The sequence below is a fragment of the Kogia breviceps genome, chromosome 2, assembly GCF_026419965.1.
Source record: "Kogia breviceps isolate mKogBre1 chromosome 2, mKogBre1 haplotype 1, whole genome shotgun sequence".
Classification (NCBI taxonomy): Eukaryota; Metazoa; Chordata; class Mammalia; order Artiodactyla; family Physeteridae; genus Kogia; species Kogia breviceps.
In genome coordinates, this window is record NC_081311.1 from 26,275,487 (window position 1) to 26,302,589 (window position 27,103).

General features: G+C 41.6%; 1 protein-coding gene across 3 annotated transcripts; it reads right to left on the reverse strand.

The window, feature by feature from the left end:
* Positions 1-1,363: 1,363 nt before the first annotated feature.
* BORCS7 (BLOC-1 related complex subunit 7) lies at positions 1,364-25,405 on the reverse strand. Of its 3 annotated transcripts, XM_067024778.1 has the most exons (9): positions 25,120-25,405; positions 17,828-17,894; positions 17,563-17,681; positions 13,696-15,980; positions 11,353-11,831; positions 4,174-4,236; positions 4,024-4,067; positions 3,030-3,050; positions 1,364-2,253 (listed from the first exon to the last, which is right to left on the reverse strand). In XM_067024778.1, the coding sequence occupies exons 5-9, from the start codon at positions 11,488-11,490 to the stop codon at positions 2,202-2,204; spliced, it is 318 nt and encodes a 105-aa protein (XP_066880879.1). In that variant the 5' UTR covers positions 11,491-11,831; positions 13,696-15,980; positions 17,563-17,681; positions 17,828-17,894; positions 25,120-25,405; the 3' UTR covers positions 1,364-2,201. The 3 variants fall into 3 exon arrangements, with proteins under 3 accessions (XP_066880879.1, XP_058910156.1, XP_066880880.1); XM_059054173.2 differs by lacking the exons at positions 17,563-17,681; positions 17,828-17,894; positions 25,120-25,405 and adding an exon at positions 11,923-12,033 and having other exon boundaries at positions 13,696-14,778; XM_067024779.1 differs by lacking the exons at positions 17,563-17,681; positions 17,828-17,894; positions 25,120-25,405 and having other exon boundaries at positions 11,353-11,581; positions 13,696-13,802.
* Positions 25,406-27,103: the final 1,698 nt, after the last annotated feature.

Sequence of the window (27,103 nt, forward strand, 5' to 3'; positions counted from 1 at the left end):
ATGTACTAATTTGTACTTTTACGACTGAGCTGACATTTTACCAATTTAATCTGTAAGAACCAATTAATGGTTTCATAGATTTTTCTAACTTTTGTCATTCATGCTTGGTTTTCTTATTCCACTTTTATTTCTTTTGTTCTCTTTCTAAATTCTAACAACAAACACCTCAAAAAAAAAAAAAAAGGAAAACATTTACTTATGCCTTACCCTAATACAGAGATTTAGAGCATGATTTTTTTCTTTATAGTACTGCTTGGGTATCATCACATAAATTTGCTTGCACAGATTTGAATTGTCATTATTTTGAAATTATCCTCCAACATATCCTCTACAACACAGATGTTATTTTAGAGAAGTATCTTTTGTCTCCATATTAACCTATTTCTATAAGAAACAAACTATCAAAGTATGTATCATTTCTGCCTGCTCTCACATTTCTGTCTACTTTTCTTTCATGTATTTTGGCATTATGTTCTTTAAAATGACTAAATCAGTACTACTAGATTTTCATTATTTAATATAAATTTCATCTTTATTTACCATTCAAATTTTGATTGTGAAATTTATTTTATCAGATATAACATAAGTAGTCACTGCTTCTTTAATATTTGTTCCAGCATGAGGAAGAAAACATAGACCACACTTCGTTTTTCATCTTAAACATTTCTTTGCTTTGTGTACACTTGGATGGTTAAACTTTGTTTTGTTTTCTAAACTGGTGACTTTATAAAAAAATCAGTCCTTGGATTTTCTAAGTAGATAATCCTACCATATGATAACAATTTTGTCTCTTCCTTGTTAATAGTTACATTTAATTTTAATTTCTGCACCAGGTGTGGCTTCCAGCAAAATGTTGAATAGAAACTGTGATAGTAACATCAAAGGTTTTACTACTAATATGACAATTGCTGTAAGTTTGCAAGCCTTCTTTTTAAGGTAAATTGAGCCTGTTTACATTTAATAATTGTAATAAACATTTATAGAATGAATGTATAAGTGAATTCCTTCATACTGTTTTTTTACTTTAAGTTAATGTATATATGGCTCACGGGCCCTGGACCGAGACTCGAACCCACATCGTCTGCATTGGCAAGCGAACTTCCAACCATTGCGCCACCAAGGAAGCCCAAAGTTAATGTATATATATATAAAATGAGGAATAAATGTAATCTGATATGATTAGTCAACTTGATGATATGGAATATGAATTAAATTGGACTCATATTTGCTTTTTTTATTTCGGAAAAAACACCATTTTCTTATGTCAGTTTTCTCCCAATACCTTAGTGAATTAAGAACTGAGCTAAAACAGGTTGGAAGTCCCATTTTAAATTCCAATAAAGCATAGACATTCAGACTTAACAACAGACAACGGTAATGACATTTAATGAGATAAATTCAATGAACATAGGTAAACATCTATAAACATAAGGTTTTCTACATGGCACAACTCTATACCGGAATCACAGTAACTCAACTGCATTCTGACTTGACAACGTCATACAAGTGAATTTGCTGATGACTAGCAAAATTACAAAATGAACCCAAGGCCACTTAATCAAGAGTCAGTCACAACAACAAAGAAACCTTAGGAATGAAGGTCAAGGCAGGAGGTTGCAGCTGGCCAGATATGATACCATTTGCCTAATTTTCATGCAGGAATTTGCTACAACAAATAAAATAACTATCTCCTCTTAGTTACTAGAAAAGAAAAGAAAACAACAGGTATTACCTAATCACCATTCTGTGACCATGAAATTAAAATATTTCCTGAATGTATGATTAAAAGAAAAAAGTCTTTAAAACCAATATTAATCATTCTTATACATTCACAATAGAAGCTCTTAAGTCTGAATTTAAAACACTACTCAGTATTTGCTTAAGAAACACATTTAGACAATATGGCTTTTGACATATTAAAGTTCTATGAGAAAAACTAAGATCTTTTAATTTTGCTTTAACATCAAATTAACAGAGCAACTTAAAAATTCAATAAAAGCATGGGTTGGTTTGATTCAAGAAGTGCTTTCAAAATTCAGTCACTTAACTTCCTTTCAGGAGAAACTGTTTATCATCACAGATCTTATTCTAACTTAACTTTTAGAGAAGAAAATGGAAAATCAAACCCATAGCACAGTGGTTATGTAAGATATTTCCTCCTCAGTGTCAGGCAAAGCGCTTTTGCACTCTCATAACACGTTCTACTTCAACAGATGATTTAACTGGTCCTGTAGATTTGATGACTGCTCAACACTACAAATTAGAATAGAGAAAAAGGTTTATCTAGAATGAGCATCTCATTGTCATAGCAACCCTCTCTATGCAATAGTACTTTCTTTTGGCTTTAAATGTGGGGGCTATTGATGGGGTCAGATCCATGGTTGGATGCAGAGATAGGGGTATTCCTCTACATTCTTTGTATGCAATGGTTTCCTGTCCCTGAGAGTCCAATTTCATATGTTCTCCCTAGAAAAAATGGAGGACTAGATACCGAAAAAAAAAAAAAAATGCGGTCGATGTTAAAAAAAAAAAAAGACATCTCACTGTGCAAATGATTTGCACAAAGTATATTATATGCATAGTTCTGTTGAACTAAATCAAAATTTCTATTGGTCCACTAGGGTCCCAGACATATTTAAACTATGAAGAAAAGATCTGTAAAGCCAACTAGTAGTGTAAACAACATTGCAAGGGACAGATTTAATCCACTTAAAACAAAAACAAGGCTGTTCAATGACTTTAGCACATTTACTTTACTTAATGAATATTACCAATGTAAAAGGTTTCCTACCCTCAAAGTTGGTCTCTACACCCTATAACTTTTAGAAAGCCTTTGCTAGCAGTGAACTGACTTACTGCATGCCTTTGAAATATTCTTTATATTCCCAATGAGCTATCCTAGAACACACGGCAATTTAAGGGCCTCTGTGAACCATAGTTTTGTACTGATCCTAGGCCCAGCAGCATAATTCCCCCCAGCCTGCTACAGTTAGTTGGCCCCCCACTCCTCTACCTTTGGGGTTACTTACTTCTTCTGAATAGCTTCTTGCCTAAATCAGAAAAGGAAAGAGGAAAATAAAGATAAGAAAATGCAGTGAACTAGTAAAAGTTATTTTTGGTCAGATATGTATATATAGGCAGAACAAATTTCCAGCTTGTCACATTTTATATTTCTGTCCATCCTATCCTAAGATTGTGCTATTGAACACAGATATTGTTCAATATCTGAGTGCAGAGTTGCTGAAAGGATGATTCTAAACCTAAAGATGTAATAATATTCTATCTGAGTGAGGGATGTGGTCTAACAAACTACAAGTATGGCTCAAATTCAGTCTGGGTATATGCAGCCAAACGGTCACATACCTGATATGTACACACCCCAAAAAATGAACATTTAGCTATTTAAATATCAAGAGTTAAATTCCCAATCAGATATTTCTAATAGGTACATAAGTATAATGTCAACTACATAAAATAAAAAGCAAAATGAAATAAGATGAAAAGTTAAATAAATTATAATTTTGTCCAAAAGGGGTCTCTATATTTCAAAATCTCCTGCATGATTTATATGTAGTTAGGGCGGGGTTATATATGGGAATGTAAGATAAAGAACATAGTTATACTCGGTTCTCCAGGGAAGGTGCAGACGCTCCAGGAAAGACCTCAGGCACAGACAGTGGACAGATACTGGTTAAGTGCCTACTGGGTGCCAAGTGCTATGCATGTGTGTGGTCCTGGATGGGCCCTGCCCTTATGGGGTTTGCAGTCTCTCCTTCTGAGAAGTCCTCAAATTATCAGAGAGGTTCACAAAGGTGGTCCCCACTCTGATCACACCCCATACCCCAAATTCTTCTACAGTCTCTAGCATCTCTTCCAGAGGGAACACATCCTTGACTAACCACTCCTTTACTCCCAGCTCCTGCCTCCACAGGAAAATGTGCTGAAGCACAAAGGCCACAAGAAACAGCCTGTAGAAAACGATTACTTAGTAAGTACAGTAGGCACTGGAGAGGGCATACTCACTGGTATTGAAGATGTGTCGTTATTATTGCCATTTTTCTTAAACTCTGAATTTAAAAAAAAAGAAAAACAGAGAAATAGAACATTCCACTTCCCTGAAGCCACACAAACTGTGCATATAAAACCCAAATCATAATAGAAATTGTTTCTTACATCTTCTGAGTGTAAGATGGCATCTTCCTGTAGTACCATGTTTCGAGCGGCCTGACCTAGCAGCTGGAAGACAAAAATAAAATGGTAATAATCAAAACTTCCAAACTTCCTGTAATCTTCTCTCTGCAGCTGTTATACCACCACCCTTTCTCTGTGCCCAACCCCCCACCCCACACAAATATAAACCCTCCAAATGTAAAGGAGGATAATTTCCCATTTGTTCATGTTGAAAATCCATTTCATTGTCACTACAGCAGTTCTGGCATGGGCTCGACATCTGTTCTAAAGGCCACAGCCTGAGAAATCAAGTCCTCCATAACTGATGAGTTTATTAATCAAGTGCTGAGAGGCAAAGTCTGCGAAAACAAACTCTGGCTCCACAAGCCCGGTGAGAACCTAACTTCTGATTCTTTAAAGGCAAACTTGAGATTTGGGGTAGTTTGAGAGGAATGAGAGGGCAGGAGTTAGGATAGGGCTTTAAAGAACAGAAGGAATGTAGCTGTCCAGAAATGGAATGAGAGACACAGAGGGGGTAAAAAGGCCTGGGGAGAAGCTTGGGCTTTAGAAGTGGGAAACCACCGTGTAAAGGATGGCCAGATGGAGCTGGGGAAGAGAAAAGAAAGTGCGGCAGCAGACTTTAATGAGTTCACGGATAGCTGGGCCCTGAGGCCAAGAGTGAAAGGCTGAGTGAGCTCTGTTTCAGCTGGGTGGCCTGTGCTCAGCAGATCTGCCTCCTCACAGAGAGGCGAGATCAACAGAGGTTTCTGGCCTCCTGTGGCACCCTGTTCCTGGCAGTCATGCAGTCCAACCATGTAAAGGGAGCTACTGTTATGTGTGTCCTACCAACCCTCCCTGTTCCCTTGGGTCAGAGAGATTCTGGTGAAAGGGGGACAGATGACTTCAAATTAACCAGGACACCAGCACTGCTCCAGCCTCCAGATTCCTTCCCTCACAGCAACTTTTATTTTTCTTCTTAACTTTAAAAATTAATAAAACTTGGGACTTCCCTGGTGGCGCAGTGGTTAAGAATCCACCTGCCAATGCAGGGGACATGGGTTCGAGCCCTGGTCTGGGAAGATCCCACATGCCACAGAGCAACTAAGCCCGTGCGCCACAACTACTGAGCCCTCATGCCACTACTACTGAAGCCCACGTGCCTAGAGCCCGTGTTCTGCAACAAGAGAAGCCACCACAAAGAGAAGCACGCACACTGCAACCAAGAGTAGCCCCCCACTCGCCACAACTAGAGAAAGCCCCTGCGCACAGCAACAAAGACCCACTGCAGCCAAAAATAAATAAATAAAAATAAATAAATGTACAAATAAAAATTAAAAAATAAAACTTTACATGCTTCTAAACGCAAAACAATAAACTAAGACCTATCCAGCCTCTTCCCCTCCCCAGTATCTCTCCCCTATGCAAAAATATTTTTTAAATTAGTGTTTGGTTTATCTTTCCATTGTTCCTTTACAAACAATGGACATATGTATATATTCTGCCCCCTTTACATAAAATGTAACCTACCATGTGCACTCTTCTGCACCCTGCTATTTTCACTTGATAATATATACTGAGATGGATCTGCAGCAGTATATACTGAATCTCCACCCTGCTCTTTCAGGGCTGCTGAGCACTCCACTGAATAGATGTCTCATAAGATTATTCAACCAGTCCTTCGCTAAAGACTCTGGGGCTGTTTCCAGTCTTTTGCTATTGTAAGTAGTGCTACAAAAAATACCTCATAGGGGCTTCCCTGGTGGTGCAGTGGTTGCGAGTCCGCCTGCCGATGCAGGGGACGCGAGTTCGTGCCCCGGTCTGGGAAGATCCCACATGCCACGGAGCGGCTGGGCCGCTGGGCCGCTGAGCCTGCGCGTCTGGAGCCTGTGCTCCGCAACGGGAGGGGCCACAACAGTGAGAGGCCCGCGTACCAGAAAAAACAACAACAACAAAAAAACCTCATAGTTCTTTGTATCTTTTTGCCAGCATGTCTTTGGAAAGACTCAGAATCTTGATTGTGACTGCTGGATCAGAGGGTTTTAATTTTGCTACATATTGCCACCCCCCCCCCCATTAAGGTTATACCATTTTGCATTCCCACCCACCAGGTATGAGAGTTCCTGTTCCCTCCTTGTGGCCACTTTTAAGTGACAAACTCCAAACTCCTATGGATGGTGACTGACAAACCGATGGCAGAAAAGAAAGAGTTCTAACTGAATCTTCCTCATTCAGTCAACAAATAGTTACTAAGTGCTTATGAGCCAGTTAGAGACCTAACCCCCATCCTTACAGGGCTCACAGGCTGGGATGACAAAGAAGACAAAGGTACTACAATACCTTGTGGTAAGTGCTGATGGGGAAGCACTGAATGCCCTGGGAATTCGGGGGACAGGAGTGATTAACCCATTACTGAGTAGGTACTCAGGGAAGGCTGCCTAAAAAAAGTGACTTCTAAGCTGAGACCTTATGGCTGGTGTTTAGAATTCCGAAGTAATATAATGTTACACAAAAGTGGCATGATCAGATTTACTGTTTTAGAATGTGGTAAACAGGATGGACTAGACAGGGGACTAAAGGCAGAGAGAGACGGATTAGGAGAACACTGCAGTATTCCAGGCAAGCAATGAGAGTGACCTGAACCACAGAAGTGGCAGTGGGCTTCCCTCGTGGTGCAGTGGTTGAGAGTCCGCCTGCCGATGCAGGGGACGCGGGTTCGTGCCCTGGTCCGGGAGGATCCCACATGCCGCGGAGCGGCTGGGCCCGTGAGGCGTGGCCGCTGAGCCTGCGCGTCCGGAGCCTGTGCTCCGCAACGGGAGAGGCCGCAACGGTGAGAGGCCCGCGTATCGCAAAAAAAAAAAAAAAAAAAAAAAAAAAAAAAAAGTGGCATGATCAGATTTACTGTTTTAGAATGTGGTAAACAGGATGGACTAGACAGGGGACTAAAGGCAGAGAGAGACGGATTAGGAGAACACTGCAGTATTCCAGGCAAGCAATGAGAGTGACCTGAACCACAGAAGTGGCAGTGGGCTTCCCTCGTGGTGCAGTGGTTGAGAGTCCGCCTGCCGATGCAGGGGACACGGGTTCGTGCCCTGGTCCGGGAAGACCCCACATGCTGCAGAGCGGCTGGGCCCGTGAGCCATGGCTGCTGAGCCTGCGCGTCCGGAGCCTGTGCTCCGCAACGGGAGAGGCCACAACAGTGAGAGGCCCGCGTACCGCAAAAAAAAGGGGGGGGACACAGGGGGCTTGAGAGGTATTTAGAAGATAGGCTTGACGGGACTTGTGATGGCCTGGAATGCAGGGTCTGTTGGAATGTAGGGCCAAGGCCTTTTCTGTGATGACGATGTAGTCATTGACATTGTGCATCATTTTCTTACATAAACCAACCACACACATATCACCGAAGATTTCCAGTTTCAGTTTCCTTAAAGTGGAACATCTTAAATACACCTGTAAAACCACCTGAGTACAGAATCTTTTTAGATTTCTATGAACTTCCTCCCAGGCTTGGACCACTGTCTTGCTCATAATTAACTCAATACCGGTTTGTCTTGGTACTTCTCTGCAACACGTATTGCTAATTTTCAACTTAGTTTTCATAGCAACAGAAACCCTCTTTTTTTCTGTGCTCGTATTTCATCATTTCCCATATTATTCCATGAAACAGTGTAGTTGCAATAGCAAGCACAAGTGCCTTACACAGGTTTAGGAAAAAAACACAAGGAACCCTTACCAAGCACACAATTCACCGGGAGGAGCAGAAGCGCAGGTGTGCACGAGAGGAGCAGGTCACAAGCATTCTTTGTGCCATGGACATAAGTTAGTATGATTTCCTCACTTTGTGCTCCAGTCATACTGGCCTCCCTGCATTCCTTACGTACATTCCCATCTCAAGGCCTCTGCATTTTGCCACGTCCTCGACATGGAACTCTCTGCCTCCAGATGTCCACATGGTTTGCTCCCTACTTCATTCAGGCGTCTGCTCAAACACTACCTCCTCAGAGAGCCCTTCCCTGACCACCCTATTTACGGAAAACCCTGTCAGCACTCTATTCCCAGCTTTATTTTTCTTCGTAGCATTTACTACCACCTTTTTCGTGTTTCATTTTTTTGTCTGTCTCTTCACTACAATAGAAGTTTTCTAAGTACAGGGACTTCGTTTTGTGTACCAACGTCTCCCTTGTACCTAGAACAGTTCCTGGCACATAGCAGACACTCTATAAATGTGTTAAGTGGATGCTGTGAAAGGAGTGTTTTACACATGGAAATTGTCAGTTACTCAAACAAAATAGCTATCTGGAGACTGCTGAAGAGAGAAGCAATGCTCTGTGGGCTAAGAAGGATTGAAAATCAGTAAGACACTCCCGTAACCTCAGAGCCTAGTAAAGGAAATGGCAAAAATACATAACTACAGAAAAGTACAATATGGTATGTGGTAAGTGTCATGTAAGAGATCCAGTAAAAAAGAAAAGGTTTAGACTTGAGATATGTGTCAACTCTGAAGCCAATTGGACTGGCTTCAGCTTAACTTAATCCACACTGCTTATTGAGCACCATGTCTAAATCTACTACAGAAGCAGCCCTCATGAAAAATACACGAGGAGCAGGAACGGGAAGCAGCAAGCCATATTAGGGCAGTCAGTGGTGGTACTGTGGCTTTTGGGCCACTTAATCCAGCTAGCGGCCATGAGAAGTGACGTCAAGAGAGTGTGGGCTTAGAACCTGTCTGCCTAGGTTTGAATCCTAGCTCTACCCCTTCCTAGCTACTGGGGGACCCTGGACAAATGAAATTCCTCTCTGTAAGAGAAGTACCGGGCTTCGCTGGTGGCGCAGTGGTTAAGAATCTGCCTGCCAATGCAGGGGACATGGGTTCGAGCCCTGGTCTGGAAGATCCCACATGCCGCGGAGCAACTAAGCCTGTGTGCCACAACTACTGAGCCTGCGCTCTAGAGCCCGCATGTCACAACTACTGAGCCCAGGTGCCACAACTACTGAAGCCCGCGCGCCTAGAGCCCATGCTCTGCAACAAGAGAAGCCACTACAATGAGAAGACGGCGCACGACAACGAAGAGTAGCCCCCGCTCGCCACAACTCGAGAAAGCCTGCGAGCAGCTACGAAGACCCAACGCAGCCAAAAATAAAATAAATAAATAAATTTATTTTTTTTAAAAAAGAGAAGTACCTCCTTTATTAGTGATTGTGAAGACTTAATGAATTAAACAACATAAAACACACACCTTTTTTTTGAAAAGCTGAAATAGAATCTAAAAATCATGAAAAGGAGAAGGAAGCAGATATGTCTACCACTAAAACTGACAAAGCAACTTCTGTGCAACCAAGGCAAAAAGTGAAACACAATAAGTTGCGTAATTCTTAGTTGGTAAAAGGCAACACAACAATTCTTCAAAAAAGATAAACTTTCCTCTGATACTGAATCCTAAAATGAGTGTGCCATGTGGACCTCATACAAAGCATATCTGGGATCATCAGATCAGTGACTTCAACAATAGTATATGGTAAACGCAAACACTTTAAAAAAAAATTAATTTATTTATTTTTGGCTGCATTGGGTCTTCGTTGCTGTGCACAGGCTTTCTCTAGTTGTGGCGAGCAGGGGCTACTCTTCGTTGTGATGTGTGGGCTTCTCATTGTGGTGGCTTCTCTTGTTGCGGAGCACGGGCTCTAGGCACACAGGCTTCAGTAGTTGTGGCATGTGGGCCCAGTAACTGTGGCTCGCAGGCTCTACAGCACAGACTCAGTAGTTGTGGTACACGGGCTTAGTTGCTCTGTGGCATGTGGGATCTTCCCAGACCAGGGCTCAAACCCGTGTCCCCTGCATTGGCAGGCAGATTCTTACCCACCGCGCCACGAGGGAAGTTCCACAAACACTTTTTTCATTCAGCTTTTTCTTGCAGCCACTATCAACAGAAGCTAAGGACATAACGTGAAAGCTAATTTTGTAAGGATAATTCTACTGGACCTTAAACTAATATAAATAAAGCTGCTTTGAACATTCATATAAAATGTGAAGGCTTGCAAACATATTATGTTTGCTACTGCAACTACATAACAATGAAATAATAAGAAAGTGATGAAACATGAGTAAAAAAAGAGTGGGAGAGAAAGAGGTGCTACTGTTATGAAAACTAACTTGGAAATCAAAAATACTTATTGAAAATAAGTAGCTAAGATACACTGCTACTGACTTAATTATGAGCAAGACAATGGCCTACAGGAGAAAGTCATAGAACTCTAAAGACTCTGTCCCCAGATTGTTTTACAAGTGTATTCAAGATGTTTTCCACTTTAAAGACTCCAAACCTGGACACCTTAGATGATATGTTATGTGCATGACTGGTTTATGTAACAAAATGATGTATATGTTTTCTTTTCTCCTGGTTAAAACCTAGAAGTTTAAAGGCTGGGTCATTAGACCCATTTTGTTTGTCCAATCACCTGCCTCGTGGGCATTTGGATTGTCTCCAGTTTGGTGCTATTATGGATAAATGTGCTATGAACATGTGCAAGTCTTTGTGTGGACATATATTTTCATTTCACTTGGGTGAATACCTCAGGGTACAATGGATAGGTCCTTTTATGGAGAGAGACAGTGTACACATATAAAGCTTGCTGGTGTGACAAGCTATCAAATAATCCCACACACGGAATCAGCCAGAGGATGATGAGGGGAAAATCACGGCAAAGGAGAAACCTAATCTAAGAAGCAGAAAACCAAGAATGTGGCCAGAAAGACAAGTCAGAAAAGAATAAATCTGTGGACAGACGATGCATAAAAGTGTGGAAGGAATCTGGAATGCTGAGGGCAAAACCACGCGGAATTTAGGGGCCGAAACAGACAGATCTTCACTAGAGACAACTCTGAGAAACAAATGAGGAACTCGTTAGGCCCACTATCTCATCCGTCGTCTGCGGCGATCCCTGCTTTGAAGCACCGATTCCCATCATTTCGTTTCTTCCCCGCCCCCCTCCGGCTCACAGGACCGCTAGTCCTACCCAAAGAGACTACACACCCCAGAATGCAACACGCGCCCTCCGGAAAGAGGTCTTCTCCCTTCTCCACTAGTTCAAGGAATACAATTCCCAGGATGCAACGCGACCCTCTTCCCACGGCTATGAAAGTCGAGTGTCCGGGTATTAAGCCCGGAGAGTCCACTCCCAGCTCACCTCGGAGCTCCGGGAGCCCTTCAGCACCTGCTTGGTGAGCGCGATCACGTCAGTACCACAGGTGTTCACTTTCTCCGTGAGAAGCCCCTTCACAGACTGACCGAATCGTGCTTGGGAATCTGGGGTCCCAGTCGCCATCACTTCAACCAGTGAACACCTCCCCACGGGCGACGGCAAGCACAGGGGCCAAAAGAGGAGCAAAGCGAAAGGAGGCGGTGTCTTTTTTTTCCTACCATGGGAAAAGGAAGGGACGCATGCGCGTAGCGGAGGGTGAGCTTTGCTAACTTTAAATTAACTTAAAATACTCAGTTGATATCCTGAACAAGACAGGGCCCAGGCAAACATCAATGGAGGGGATGGAATACAATTTCATTAATCCCATGGTTTAAAATCAGAAGGCCTGGATTACAGTCCCAATTCTGCCGTTTAGTTGTGTGACTGCAAATTATTCAGCCTCTGCAACATCTTGTGTTCCTCATCTGTAAAACAGAATAAAGTTAAATTCTGCAAAGTGTATGAGAATGAATTAAGATCAATTCAATTTTAGCAAACATTTCATGAACGAAATACCAAACACTGCTGGGCTGAGGTAAAGAAAGAGAAGAGATGCAGTCCTTGTCTCCAGTGCGCTCCCAGGCTGAGGAAGGCATGTAAACAAACAGAAGAACCAGGAAGAACAAGCTAATAGAAAAATTGGCAAAGTTCACAAACAGGCAGTTAAAAAAGTAGATAAGATAGTCAATAGGTATGACAAATGTTTTCCACCTCTAGTAATTTTTAGTGATAAATGACCCCTTTGTTCTATTTAAAGCAAACTGATTATCACCTTGAAAAGAATTAGTATCTTAAGTGTTTCATGTAGCTCTATTTTTTTTTTAGCTAATGCACGAGAGATGACAATGGTAAATTGGCGAATTATGTTTAAAATCACCTATACTCAATATCAACATTACTTTCTCTTCCAAGTGTCTAGATTCATGTCTCTGATTCTTTCATTTAATTCTTATTCTTAATCAACTTTATTGAGGTATAATTTATGTTCAATAACTACATTCTTTTAAAGCATACAATTTGATGAGTGTGATGGATGTGTACACCTGTGAATTACCACCACTATTAAGATACAGAATATTTTCATCACCCCCACAAGTTTCCAAGTGCCCCTTTGTAGACCATCTATCCCTCACTCCAGGCAACAATGGATCTGCTTTCTAGCACTATAGATTAATTTGGGTTTCTAGAATTTTATATAAATGGAATCATACAAGAAGTACTTTTTTTGGTCTGGCTTCTTTCTCTCAGCATAACATTCTGAGAGTCATTCACTTAGTTGTGTATATCACTAGTATGTTCCTTTTTTATTGCTGAGAAATAGTCCACTGTATGGATATATCTCATTTTGTCGATCCACTCACCTGTTGATGGACATTTGGGTTGTTTCCATTTGGGGGTTTTATGAATAAAGCTTCTATGAACATTCATATACAAGTCTTTATGTGAGTTTGTTTACATTTATCTTGAGTAATATCTAGGAGTGGAATGGCTGGGTCATATGGTAAGTCTTTAACTTTTCAAGAAACTGCCAAACAATTTCTCAAAGTTTACCACTGCATTCCCAACAGCAGTGTAAGAGACTCCAGTTGCTGCACACCCATAAACTTAGGAAAAGATTGAGCCATGGTAGAGCCATGGTAACAAGTAGCCACCTGTGGTAGACAGATTGGCCACTGACAGCTGGCTTCCATGATTCCTATCTCCTGGTGTTCATGCCCTTGTGTATTCCACCTCTCGTAGGTGGGACATGTGACTTGCTTCTAACCAATAGTATATGTGTAGGTGATGGGGGATATGTGATTATATGTAAGTGACTATGTGATTACATTACATAAGATTGTAAGGCTCATCTTCTTGCTGGAGTCTCTCCCTTTCTAGCTGTGAGGAAGAAAGTGGCCATATTGGACAACTCCATGTGGCAAGGAACTACAAGTGTCATGTAGTCACTGAGGGCTGAGCTCCAGCTGACAGCCAGCAAAAAAAGGAGGCTCTCAGTCAAACAACCACAAGGAACTGATTGCTACTAACAACCAGGCAAGTGGAGAAGCAGATCCTTCTCCTATCAAGCCTCCAGATGAGAAGCTAGCCCACACCTTGATTGCAGCCTTCTGAGACTCTTAAGTACATGGCTCAGAAAAGCTGTTCTTGGATTCCTGACCACAGAAATAATAAGATAATAAATATGTGTTGTTTTAAACCACTACATGTGTGGTAATATTGTTACACACAATAGAAAACTAATATACCACCAGAACTTGTTTGAAATATATTCAGTCGATGACAACTCACCTCAGTGAATCCCTTTTGCAAAGCAAGCAATCAGGGTCTATCCATTGTCCTATCTTCAAGTTCACTGAGTCTTTTGTCTGCTTAAATCTCCTTTGAATCTCTCTAATAAATTTTTCATTTCAATTATACTTTTCAGCTCCAGAATTTCTTTTTGGTTCTTTATAAGTTTTCTCTTTATTGATATTTCCATTTTGTTTACACATTGTTTTCTTTCTCCATAACTCCCTTTAGTCTTTTGGGCATCTTTAAGACAGTTACTTTGAAATCTTTGTCTAGTATAGCAGACATTAGGTCTTTTTCAGGGACAGTTTCTACTGCTTTGTTTTATTCCTTTGAGTGGGCCATACTTTGCTGTTCCTTTGTATGCCTTGTGATTTTTTTTTTATGAACACTGGACTTCTGAATTTAATAATGCGATAACTCTGGAAACCAGATTTTCCCCTTTCTCAGGGTCTGCTTGTCTTCCTTATTGTTTGTTTTTGTTTTTAACTGTTGCACACAGTCTCTTTGCTGAGGATCAGCCAAAGTGTAAACTGAAGGTCTTCCCGGTCTTTTCTGAGCCTTTCCCTGGGCACACACAGTCACTTTCTAATTTTCTCCATACATGCAGTTATTTTTGAATGTCCCAGTCCTTAATGTCTGGCTCCAGAAAGTGGGAAATGTAAAAACTGACCAGGGTGCGGGAATTCCCTAGCAGTCCAGTGGTTACGACTCCACTCTTTCACTGCTGAGGATGCAGGTTCAATCCCTGGTCAGGGAACTAAAATCCCACAAGCTGCGTGGCGTGGCCAAAAACAAAAACGAAAACGACCAGGAGGTGGAAGGGAGGGGAGGAGAAGGGCTCTAGGCTTTTAAATCCCCTGGAAGTCACTTCAACCAGAAATGAAGGGGCTGTGACAATGTGGGGAAGGTACAACAACAACGGCCGCCCACCTTCTTGTCTGCGCTCTGTGATCAGAAGCAGCCATCAGCACTCAGAGCAGAGATGCCGATATTTGGAGGACAGGGTCCTTTTGGCCCACCCTAGCTCCCACAAGCTGTGGGCAGTGGTTCCAGGAAAACATGCACAGTTGTCTGCCAAGGGGTTGGGGATGGAGGATGGGTAGCTCCTACTGTGCTAAGAGCCCAAATTGACTGACATTCACCACAGTTTACCATCTAAGTCTTCCCGTGGAAGTTGCAAGCCTTCAAAGTTCCAAAATGGCTGGATCAGACATTCTACCAATGCAGTTGTTGTCTAGGTGGGAGATAGATTCCTGGTGCTTCATGCTGCGACGTCTTCCCAGAATCCCCTCCCTCATTTAGTTTTATAAATATTCCCTCGTCAGATTTTGACTGGATGTCTCCTTTTTGCCTAACCATAATGGACATAATGAAGGCTTAGAAACATGCAGAAGGTGCCACCCCTGGCTGTGGTTAAGAGCGCTGTCTCGTTAAGGCTAAGTTGTTGCTGCCTAACAACAACTCCCCCTCCCGGCCCTCCAAATTTAGTGGCTTAAAACAACCACCATTTTATTGGTGGTGATGCGAAGTTCAGGAATTTATCACGGGTGGTGATCTCTGCTCCAGTGATGTGTGTTGGGCTCGCTCACGGGGCTGCGTTCACTTGGTGGCTGGAAGGTCTGAGGTGGCCTCACTCACGTGTCTGCGGCCTCACGCTGGCTGTCACCCGGAGTGCCACGGTTCTCATCCTCGGGGCCTGCTCTCCGCACGGCCTCCTCTCTGGCAGGATAGGCTGAGCTTCTTTACGTGGTGCCTGGTTTCCCAGGCAGTGGGAGCTGTCAGGACTCTTAGGGCCCAGGCCCAGAACTGGCACAGCAGTCACTTCTGATGATTCTGCTGATCAAGTCACAGGGCAGCTCAGGTTCAGGTAGAGAGGAAATAGAGTCTACCTCTTGACAGGAAGAGTAGTCCTATGTCTGCAGGTTTAGGAGTTGTTGGTACCCATCTTTGCAGAATATCTCCCACAGGAGTCTAGACAGTCACTTGACTCGATATAGACTCAAAACAACTAAATTATAATGAAGTTCAAATTGAACGTGAGATTTCCAGGGCACCCCACTTCTCCCCTATTAGAATGTACGTTCCACACGGGCAGGGATTTTTATCTGTTTGGTTCATTGCTTCCTTTCCAGCCTGAGAGCAGTGCCTGGCTTTGTGCTAGAGGCTCAGTGAGTATCTGTTGCAGGAAGGACTGCTTGACGGTGATGGTAGCAGCAGAAGGGTTGGTGTAGAACACCTCCATCAGAGAAGGCTGCAGAGACGATATGAATCTGCAGCCAAGTCTGCGAAAAGAGTGATGGACATGAATCAGTGCCTCAGAGGTGGGGAGATAAGGCTTATTCACTGTTCCACAACATTGAGGCCCGCCCATGCTGGATGTGAGGGGGAAGTAACAGACCTTCCCTTGAGGAAGGGGATCCCAACATCGCAGTGTATGACATGCGCTAAATCATAGAAAGGAGAGGGGTCTTCTTGGGATGACAGTGGGAGGCTTCAGCATGGGCGTGCTCGGATAGGGGTGAGTAAGGTGAGTGTGACTGAAACTGAGCTGAAGATACCATTAAAAATGATGGTTATGGGGTGTGCATGTGACTGAAAAATTTCCAGAGGCTTGAAAACAGTCACCTGTAGGATGTATTTATGAGATAAATGATAAGGATCTCCCCTTCTAAGTCCTTAAACATGTGAGTTATGTGATGAAAACTAGATTTGAGACAGCTTCTGATTATTTCGGGCAAAATTTTTGCATCAGTGATAAGGAGAGTGTTGAGGAAGGCCATTCGTTTTCAGGGTGGGTAAGCTCATTGACAGTGATTTTTCTCCTTACTGTAGTTTTATAATGCTTTAGAAGTTTACAAAGATCATTGCCATATGTATGTGCCTGGATGAAAAGCAAAAATATATGTAGTAGTATCTTCCTTCTCTCCCTCCTTCTGCCCGGGGAAGTGATCTCAGCCCTTGTTTGCAGTGAGTAAACCAAAAGAGGAGGTGGATAAAGGAGTGAGATGAGTGTTTTCCTCTAGGAGAACAAAGGCTGACAGAGAGAGGATAAAGCAGGTTAGTTGTAGTGGAATTGGGGGAAGAAATCCATGGCTCTACCCTTGAGAGGCAGGACCTCAGGCGATGGTGATGTATGAAGGGTATTTCTAGGTACTGGTGCCCTGAGTTGTTATACTTGCATAAGAAACCTCCTAGAAGAAAGTGCTAGGGTTGTTTGTTTTTTAAGTTTGTTTGTTTGTTTTGCAGGGACAAGGTGTTGACAGTGTTAATTGGCTGAAACTGGCATCAAGATGGCCCAGTGCAATAGGAACATTAGCTTCTTTGGTTCAACACTGGTTCAACTCCGAACAATTATATGAATGTTTGGTGCCAGTATTATCATTATTTTCCCTAAATTAGAGGACACTAAGGCTCCAGAGAGACTAAGACAGGAGCCAAAGATCAGAGACCAGGGGCTTCTCTGTGAGGCCTCAATGTGAAGGCCTGAACTATGGCTGGAGATAATTTTAGAGACCTGTTGTTAGGAACCCACTGTGTGTACTAGATAACTTGATTTTGAAAATTGCAAAGTGTTGTACAAACAGGCCCCCAAACCCTTACTGTAGTCAGTGAGTATTAATACCTTTGGATGGAAACCTGTGGATGTTCACAGGCGCAAATGGAAGTTAATGACACACATTCATTGGAAGTGTTTTCATTCAACCACAAAGGAGCCTCTAGGTCTGCAGCTCTTTAAAAAGTTTTGTTCACATGTCCTTCTGAGAATTCTATCAAAAGTATGGCCCTTTTCCCCAGAAGAATGCACATATGCATACACACAACCCAGCATACAACTGTAGGGAGGATCTAGGTTCTGCAGCCCACCTACAGCATCCAGTGAATTCAGCTCATTCTTTGCTGACTTCACCAAGGTCACTTGAGTGAACTGAAATTCTCTTCCATCATAAACTTCTCCACATCTTTCGGGCAGCTTTAAGCTCTACCTAAAAATAGCATGAAGAAAAGGAATAATTCCATTCATAATTAGAGACAAGATTCTTGAGTCCAGCATGGAAACCATGATGGTGCTTTGATCAATGAGATTGTTCTCCAGGGAGGGAGGTTTTAGTAACTTTTGTGACCGACTTACTCTTTCTCCTCAGTTGCTCCAGGAGTCATCTGTGAATAAGTTCTTTCAAAGGGGATGATTTTGACTCCTACAAATTTAAACAGATCAGAGGTCCTGGGTAGAGGATTTAGAATAAGAAATAGCATATAGTAACCCTGGTTGTCAAATTACATTGGCTTTACAAGAAGATTCTGCTCATTTGGTGTAGCTCAACTCTTTTCTTGTTCCCTTGGTTTTTTCAAAGACTAGACAGGAGGAATTTTAAAGTTCCCCTCCCGAGTCACTTCTGTCCATGAAGACGAGCAAACCACCGTCACCAAAGCCCTGGCAACACGTCTGGATGAGCAGGGGAAACTTCCATTATCTTTTCAATCAACTTGAACAGCTCCTGAAGAAAATTTCTCTTCTTTCAGTGAGTAACTTTTGTCTTATCTAAAAACTTAGCTGTGGTCTTCTTTCTTCTTCCCTTTTTTCCCTGAGGCTACTTCAGCAAAAAATGTTTTGTTTTGTTTTGTTTTGTTAATTGAGGCTTGCCTGTTAGGCCAGGGAAGAAAAAATAATTTGTTTTAATGTGTATTCTTATTTGAAGTGAGTGTGACTAACTAAGAAGATGAAACACTAAAGATACTTTGGGGGATTTTTATTTTTTGGTTTTTTTTTTTTTTTTTTGCGGTACGCGGGGCTCTCACTGTTGTGGCCTCTCCCGTTGCAGAGCACAGGCTCCGGACGCGCAGGCTCAGCGGCCATGGCTCACGGGCCCAGCCGCTCCGCGGCATGTGGGATCTTCCCAGACTGGGGCACGAAACCGTGTCCCCTGCATTGGCAGGGGGACTCTCAACCACTACGCCACCAGGGAAGCCCGGGGGTTTTTAAGTGTCCTCTTCACTCATTTGTTGAACTCTAGGGTTCCTAGTTCATTGAAGGTAATTAGTGTTGGTAGGAAGAGTGTCATTTATAATAACAGTCATCACAGCCCCTTACATTTCATATCCATTGAGCTTTCAGGTAGATGGGACACAAGGCCAGTGAGGGGGGTGAGCAGAGAACAAGCCCAATTCCTAATCAAGAACACTCCTTACTGAAACTTCATACTGGGTTTTTATAATGCAGAAGAGCAATCATTTGTGTAATCTTGAACCCCTTCCCCCTTTTTGATTTGTGAGGTATGAGGGGAGTGTCTTAGTCCCCTCCTTAATGGGCAGTGCGGTTACTTGAGGGTGTGGAACTTTAAAGATCACAGAAATGTACCTTCTCATTTCTTTTATCCCGTCCTCTAACCAAATGGAGAATCTGCATTATTGTGGGAGAGTAAGACGAGATCTCTCCCTTCAAGATTGAGCCCTTGTCAGGAAGGAGGAAAACTCTCCTCTATCCTTCTAGGTTCTTCTTGCTGTCCTAAGTATTAAATTGACATGAGACAGATAAACAGGAGAAAATCAAATTTAACTTTGTATGGTAATCCACACACATAAGAGGGTCAAAGACCCCACATACATAAGAGGTTCAGAGACAGAAATGTAAAATGAGGTATATACGCCATCATGAGCTAAGGAATGGGGCAGGGGTCTGGGTCTTCCAAGGACAGGAGGGTCATTCACAGGACATTAAGGAGAGCATATGCTTGATAATTAGATGTTTGTTCTGCCATGTAGATGGGGCCACTAAGATAAATTTTATCTCTGGTAATTACCTTTTCTAGGAAAAATCCCCAATTTAAATTCTTCTAGGTAGTTAAGAGAGGGGCAGTGAGTTTCTCCTGAACCCGCAGGGTCTCGATTGCATTTAGTTCAAAATGAGCCTCATGCAAAAGTAGCCCATTTAGGGGAGGCTTGTTCTGAACCCCTACAGATCCAATTTTTATATTTTCTACTGTGGTCCTAGGAAATTTATAATTTTTAAAGAGTGTTTCCCTTTTCTTCACTTTGTCTCCCTCATGTAATCCTTCTAGCTAAAACAGGATGGAAATAATTAATGGAAGAAAATAAGACATTGATTAAAATGGATATTTGTTTTTAGTATTTATTTTGGATTACTTTATTTATTTATTTATTTTTGCGGTACACGGGCCTCGCACTGCTGTGGCCTCTTCTGTTGTGGAGCACAGGCTCCGGACGTGCAGGCTCAGCAGCCATGGCTCACGGGCCCAGCCGCTCCATGGCATGTGGGATCTTCCCGGACCAGGGCATGAACCCGTGTCCTCTGCATCAGCAGGCGGACTCTCAACCACTGCGCCACCAGGGAAGCCCCTCACTTCCATTTAAAATTGCAGTATATGATCTTAGAATCTGAGCTGTGACAACTAATTTTCTTCATTACACTGATCTCTCACCTTTTCATAATTGGTTTGCTTAGCTCTTAGAATTTTCATTACTTTATTTCTTCATGTGTAATAAAGCCATACTAACTTGGAATATTTGAGGAAGTAGAGGGAAGTCCAGTTTAAATTAGCTTAAAATCTTAAATACAGTATTTTTGAAGGAATGTTATATTATCATTTGTCTGTGTGTTTATATATATATGTGTATATATATATATATATATTTACATAAATATATATATATATATAACTTAAATCACGTGTTACCTAGCATGCTCCTTAAGGAATCTGCAATTACCTGAGCCTTGGTTTTGCATGTAAATGGATACTTCTAAGTGCTTGAGCCTACTTTGAAAGATTCCTTAATAGTTTAACCAGTAATCCTTAAAGCCTAGGTTATACTCATATTTAGTAGACATCCTTTTTTCTCATAGCTAGGATGAAAGTACATTTAGCTCAGCTCTATGAGGTATTACATTATTAATAAGTAGAGTGGCACTACTAGGACTTTTTTTTTAGAGAATCTACAGTGCTCTCCATATGCATGTGCATTTACATGACTATTACTTCTACTACACGTGGTGATATATATGTGCACATTATTATAATCCCTGAGCACACCACCCATTTGCGGACAAACTGAGGAAATGATCTTTGCGTATAAACTAGACTAAGTTTTCTGAGGGCAGGAATCGTGTCCCTTGGCATTCTTCTTCCAAAGTAAACATATCGCCAAAGACTTTGTTCTGGTACACACCTCAGTTGGCATCCTTTATGAGGAGCAGCTCCAATTCCTTTCTGCCTTTCTGTTTGGGTGCTAATGAATGGGAGGGGGGAGTATGTGTTGGGGGAAGGCTGGGAGGTTGAGCTGTGCACTGTCTACCTACTTGTGAGTGGGAGTGTGATTCCTTGCCCGTTCCTGATTCTCTTGCCTGCCACATCATAATCACAGTAGTTAATAGCACAGGCCCTGGATTTGAACCTTGGCGCTCTCATTTTCCAGCTGTGGAATCTACTTTGAACAGATCTAATTAATCTCTCTAAGCTTCAGTTCCCTGATCTAGAAAATGGGGGTCATAAACATCCTCACCAGGTACGTACACTCTAGGAGGGATTTTTTTTTTTAAGATTTTTTTCTTTTGATGTGGACCATTTTTAAAGTCTCTATTGAATTTGTTATAATATTGCTTCTGCTTTATGGTTTGGTTTCTTGGCCTCGAGGCATGTGGGATCTTAGCTCCCTGACCAGGGACTGAACCTGCACCTCCTGCACCGGAAGGCAAAGTCTTAACCACTGGACTGCCAGGGAAGTCCCTAAGAGGGATTTTTTGATAGTGGCAAATACTATGCCATTTTATATAAGGGACTTGAGCATCCACAAATTTTGGTATACATGGGGGTCTTGGAACCAATACCCCGTGGATACGGATAGACTGCTGTTTGGGGGGATTTTTGTTTTAATTTTGAAATGGTAGCTTTATTTTTTATAAGTTAATTAAAATATAAATGTTTTAATAAACTAAGATTCTTCAACAATCAGATAGATGATAGAGGTATCACTGATATTGAAGGATGAAAAGCAAAATGTACAGCCACACCACATTGTGAGTAGGGCTGTTAAATCAGCATCTGAAACCACTGCCTGCATGGTTCATGATGGTGCAGGGTCAAGTTCTCAAAAAGAATGTCATTAGCTTAACTCAGTCTGAGAACTGATTCCCCTTCAGCCATATGCTGCTATTCCAATCAGTCACAAGACACAAAGGCACAAACTGTGGATGAAGTCACATGAGTATAGGAGGCAATGATTGACATCTCTAGTACAGGAGCCATCCATTTCTAAACTCTATGAGGGTCAAGAGCAGTATCTGTTTGTTAAATGTTGAACATTAGTTAAAAAAAAAAAAGACCATAAAAAAAGATTGAATATCGGTGATAGATAAAACCTTGAGAACAGTGAAATCATCCAGGGAGAATGTTGATGGAGAAGGGCCAAGGACAGGCGACTAGGGAACCTTGACATCCATGAGAGGACAGAGGGAACAAGAAGAGGAACGAAAGAATTACCAAGAATCCAGAGCTATGTGATATTTCATATGAGAGGGTTTAAAGAAGATGAAAAAATCAATAATGCTAATTGAGAGTTTTTATAAGAGAATGTCCGAAAGCAGCTACATGTAAAAGGATGAGATTAGAACATTTTCTAATACCATATTTTAAAAAAACTCAAAAGGGATTAAATACCTAAATGTAAGACTGGAAACCATAAAATTCCTAGAAGAAAACATAGGCTGAACACTCTTTCAGTATCAATATTTTTTTGGATCTGTCTCCTAAGGCAAAGGAAATAAAAGCAAAAATAAACAAATGGGGCTTAATTAAACTTAAAAGCTTTTGCACAGCCAAGGAAATGATCAACAAAACAGAAAGACAGCCTACTGAATGGAAGAAAATATTTGCAAATGATATGACCAATAAGGCATTAATATCCAAAATATATAAACAGCTCATACAACTCAACATCAAAAAAACAAACAACCCAATTAAAAATTGGGCAGAAGTCCTGAATAGACATTTTTTCCAAAGAAGACATAAAGATGGCCAACCGGTACATAAAAAGATGCTCAACACTGTTAACCATCAGGGAAATGAAAATTAAAACCACAATAAGACATCACCTCACACCTGTCAGAATGGGTATCACCAAAAAGATCACAAATAACAAATGTTGGCAAGGATATGGATAAAAGGGAACCCTTGTGCACTGCTGGTGGGAATGTAAATTGGTGCAGGCACTGTGAAAAAGAGTATGGAGGTTTCTCTCAAAAAACTAAAAATAGGGACTTCCCTGGTGGCACAGTGGTTAAGAATCTGCCTGCCAATGCAGGGGACACGGGTTTGAGCCCTGGTCTGGGAAGATCCCACATGCCACGGAGCAACTAAGCCCATGAGCCACAACTACTGAGGCCACGTGCTGCAACTACTGAAGCCCATGCTCCTAGAGCCCGTGCTCCACAACGAGAAGCCACTGCAATGAGAAGCCCGTGCACAGCAAGGAAGACTAGCCCCCACTCACTGCAACTAACGAAAGCCTGTGTGCAGCAATGAAAACCCAAAGCAGCCAAAAAAAGAAACAACTAAAAATAGAACTACCATATGACCCAGCAATTCCAATCCTGGGTATATATCTGAAAAAAAAAAAGGAAAACACTAATTCAAAAAGATACATGCACCCCAATGTTCACAGCAGCATTATTTACAATAGTCAAGATAAGGAAGCAAACCATGTGTCCATCAACGGATGAATACACACACACACACACACACACACACACACACACACACACACACACACACACAATGGAATACTATTAAGCCACAAAAAAAGAAAAAAAAAGAATGAAAATTTTGCCATTTGCAGCAACATGGATGGACTTGGAGGGTATTATGCTAAGTGAAATAAGTCAGACAGAGAAGGACAAATGCTGTATGATATCACTTATATGTGGAATCTAAAAAATAAAACAAACTAGTGAATATAACAAAAAAGAAACAGATTTGCAGGTATATAAAACAAACTAGTGGTTACCAGTGTGGAGAGGGAAGCAGGGAGGGGCAAAATAGGGGTAAGAGATTACGAAGTACAAACTACTATGTGTAAAAGAAGCTACAAGGATATGTTGTACAGCACAGAGAATATAGCCAACATTCTATAATAACTATAAATGGAGTATAACCTTTAAAAATTTTGAATCACGTTATAAACCTGAAACTAATATAATATCAACTATATCTCAGTAATAAATAAATAAATAAATAAAAGAAGGTCTGAAAGACATCCAATGGATTTCGCAGTGTGGTGGGCTCAGAGGCCAAACTACCATGAGTGTACAATGAATGCGGAATAAGATAGAGACCCAAGTGTTCATCATATTATTCTACCAGGAAGTCTGAACATGGAAGGAGAGAAATTAAAGGAAAATTAAAAGGGCACAGGGAACACAGCATCAGTGGAGGATTTTTAAATTTTGTTTGGGATAAAAGTCTTGAGCGTATTTGTCAGCTGAGGAGAAGAAGCCAACACAGAGGGTGAGTTGAAGATGCAGGAGGAAGATGATGAATGAAACAAGAATCTGTGGGAGGTCTGAGGAAACAGTGTCGAGAGTGTAGGGGGAGGCCTCTATTAAAAAAAAAAAAAAAAAAAATTAACACAGGACTTCCCTGGTGGTACAGTGGTTGAGAGTCCACCTGCCGATGCAGGGGACACGGGTTCGTGCCCCGGTCCAGGAAGATCCCACATGCCGCGGAGCGGCTGGGCCCGTGAGCCATGGCCTCTGAGCCTGCGCGTCCGGAGCCTGTGCTCCACAACGGGAGAGGCCACAACAGTGAGAGGCCCACGTACCGCACAAATAAATAAATAAAAATTAATTAATTAATTAACACAGTCATGAATACAGTTTCAATTTCTAGTCTTCTCTTCCTTTTTTCTTTTTTTTTTTTTAGTGTTTAACTCAACTTTGAAATGGGTAATGGATTCACATGATTCAATGCTTTATTTTTATTTATTTATTTATTTAACGCTTTAAAATATCCAAAAAGGCAGGCACCTCTTCCCACCAGCTTCTTAGTTCTTTCCATTGACAACCAAATTCATGAGTGTCTTCTTTTTTTTAAAATGAACTTATTTATTTATTTATTGCTGCGTTGGTTCTTTTTTTTTTTCCAACATATTTATTGGAGTATAATTGCTTTACAATGGTGTGTTAGTTTCTGCTGTATAACAAATTGAATCAACTATACATATACATATATCCCCATATCTCCTCCCTCTTGCGTCTCCCTCCCACCCTCCCTATCCCACCCCTCTAGGCGGTCACAAAGCACCGAGCTTGATCTCCCTGTGCTGTGCGGCTGCTTCACACTAGCTATCTATTTTACATTTGGTAGTATATATATATATATGTCCATGCCACTCTCTCACTTCATCCCAGCTTACCCTTCGTTGCTGCACGCAGGCTTTCTCTAGTTGCGGCGACTGGGGGCTACTCTTCACTACAATGTGTGGGCTTCTCATTGCATTGGCTTCTCTTGTTGCAGGGCACGGGCTCTAGTCACAAGGGCTTCAGCAGTTGTGTCTCTCAGGCTCTAAAGCGCAGGCTCAGTAGCTGTGGCGCACGGGCTTAGTTGCTCCATCGCATGTGGGATCTTCCCCGACCAGGGACCAAACCCGTGTCCCCTGTGTTGGCAGGTGGATTCTTAACCACTGTACCACCTGGGAAGTCCCTCATGAGCTTCTTGTGTGTCCTTACAGAGTTACTTTATGCGTATACGAGCAAAAAAAAATACATACGTTCTCCTTTTTTTTACACAAATGGGGGCATTCAATACACATAATTCTTATTTTTTTTTTTTTTTCTTACGCGGGCCCCTCACTGCTGTGGCCTCTCCCTTTGCGGAGCACAGGCTCCGGATGCGCAGGCTCAGCGGCCATGGCTCACGGGCCCCGCCGCTCTGCGGCATGTGGGATCTTCCTGGACCGGGGCACGAACCTGTGTACCCTGCATGAGCAGGCGGACTCTCAACCACTGCACCACCAGGGAAGCCCTTATTTTTGTTTTTTTTAAACCTAACAATATATTTGGGAAATAATTCTATAATAAGCATATAAAGTGTTTCCTCCTTTTTCGAACTGCATTTTATTCCAGTCTCCTATTGACTGGAGATGTACTGCTAGCAATTGTAAACATTGCAGAAATGATTTGTTTTCGTACACTGAACTGTGAGACATCTGCAGGATAAATTCTTAGAACTTGAATAATTGGTTCAAAGGTATGTACACAGAAAATTTCAATCTATATCATGAGAAGCAGAATAGCATTGCAGTTAAGGGCTAAGAGCTCTAGATTGCTTTAATTCCAGCTTCATCGCTGACTAGTTTTACAGCCTTGGGCAAGTCCTTGTGTCTGTTTCCTCATCTGTAAAATGGAGATGTTGATAATAATAGCACCTACCTTATTAAGGATTAAATAAAATAATACATATTATACATAGCAAATGCTCAATAAAGTTATTATTATTTTGCCAAATTGTTAAAGAGATTGATTAGAATCAGGAGTACCAATTCTTTATCTTTAAGGTAGAAGGAAAGGAAGTGATAAAGTGGAAATTAAGAGAGACACAACTTAATGGTCTCAGATTCCTTAAGTAAAAGGAAAGATTATCTCCTGAGCATGAAAGGAAAGGGGTTGAGAATGGGGTTTGAAATTCAGAGGAGTAATTGAAATGGAAGAAAGGGTGACAATCTTTGGATTTGAGGTGAAGGAATTGTAAGGCTGGGATGTTGGATGATCATCCCCTAAGGACTGTAACGTCATGCACGATGACGGCAAGAAGAGAGGAAAGTTGTAAGCTTCGTGCCCAAAATCTTAAAATGAATCTTCAATGAAAATGAGCAACCTGAGGTCAATAAGGATTTGCAATAACAACGGTTAGAAACTTCAAAGGAGCAAGAATTCAAAGGTGGAGGAGTGGTAGTCTGGAGGCTGTGGGGAATGAAGAGAATGTCAATTCCATTGCTTACCAGGATATCAGGTGTCTTCATTCAAAAGGACAGCAGAGGTATCAACTCACACCTGTTAGAATGGCTGTTATCAAAAAGACAACAAGTAACAAATGTTAGTGGAGAAAAGGAAACCCTTGTGAACTGTTAGTGGGAATGTAAACCAGTGCAGCCACTATGAAAAACAGTATGGAGGTTCCTCAAAATTTAAATATAGAACTATCATATGTAATTTCACTCCTGGGAATTTATCTGAAGAAAACAAAAGTACTAATTAGAAAAGATATATGCACCCCTATGTTCATTGCAGCATTATTTACAATAGCCAAGATATGGAAGCAACCTAAGTGCCCATCAATAGATGAATGGACAAAGAAGATGTGGTATATATATACAAGGAATACTACTCAGCCATGAAAAA

Bases quoted from the DNA above. Each gene is read 5' to 3' on its own strand.
- BORCS7 (XM_067024778.1), bottom strand. From the start codon at position 11,490: ATGGCGACTGGGACCCCAGATTCCCAAGCACGATTCGGTCAGTCTGTG. The intron at 4,237-11,352 runs GTGAGCTGGGAG...TTTGTCTTCCAG, and splicing joins AGGGCTCCCGGAGCTCCGAG to CTGCTAGGTCAGGCCGCTCG. The intron at 2,254-3,029 runs GTAAGTAACCCC...TCTAATTTGTAG, and splicing joins CAAGAAGCTATTCAGAAGAA to TGTTGAGCAGTCATCAAATC.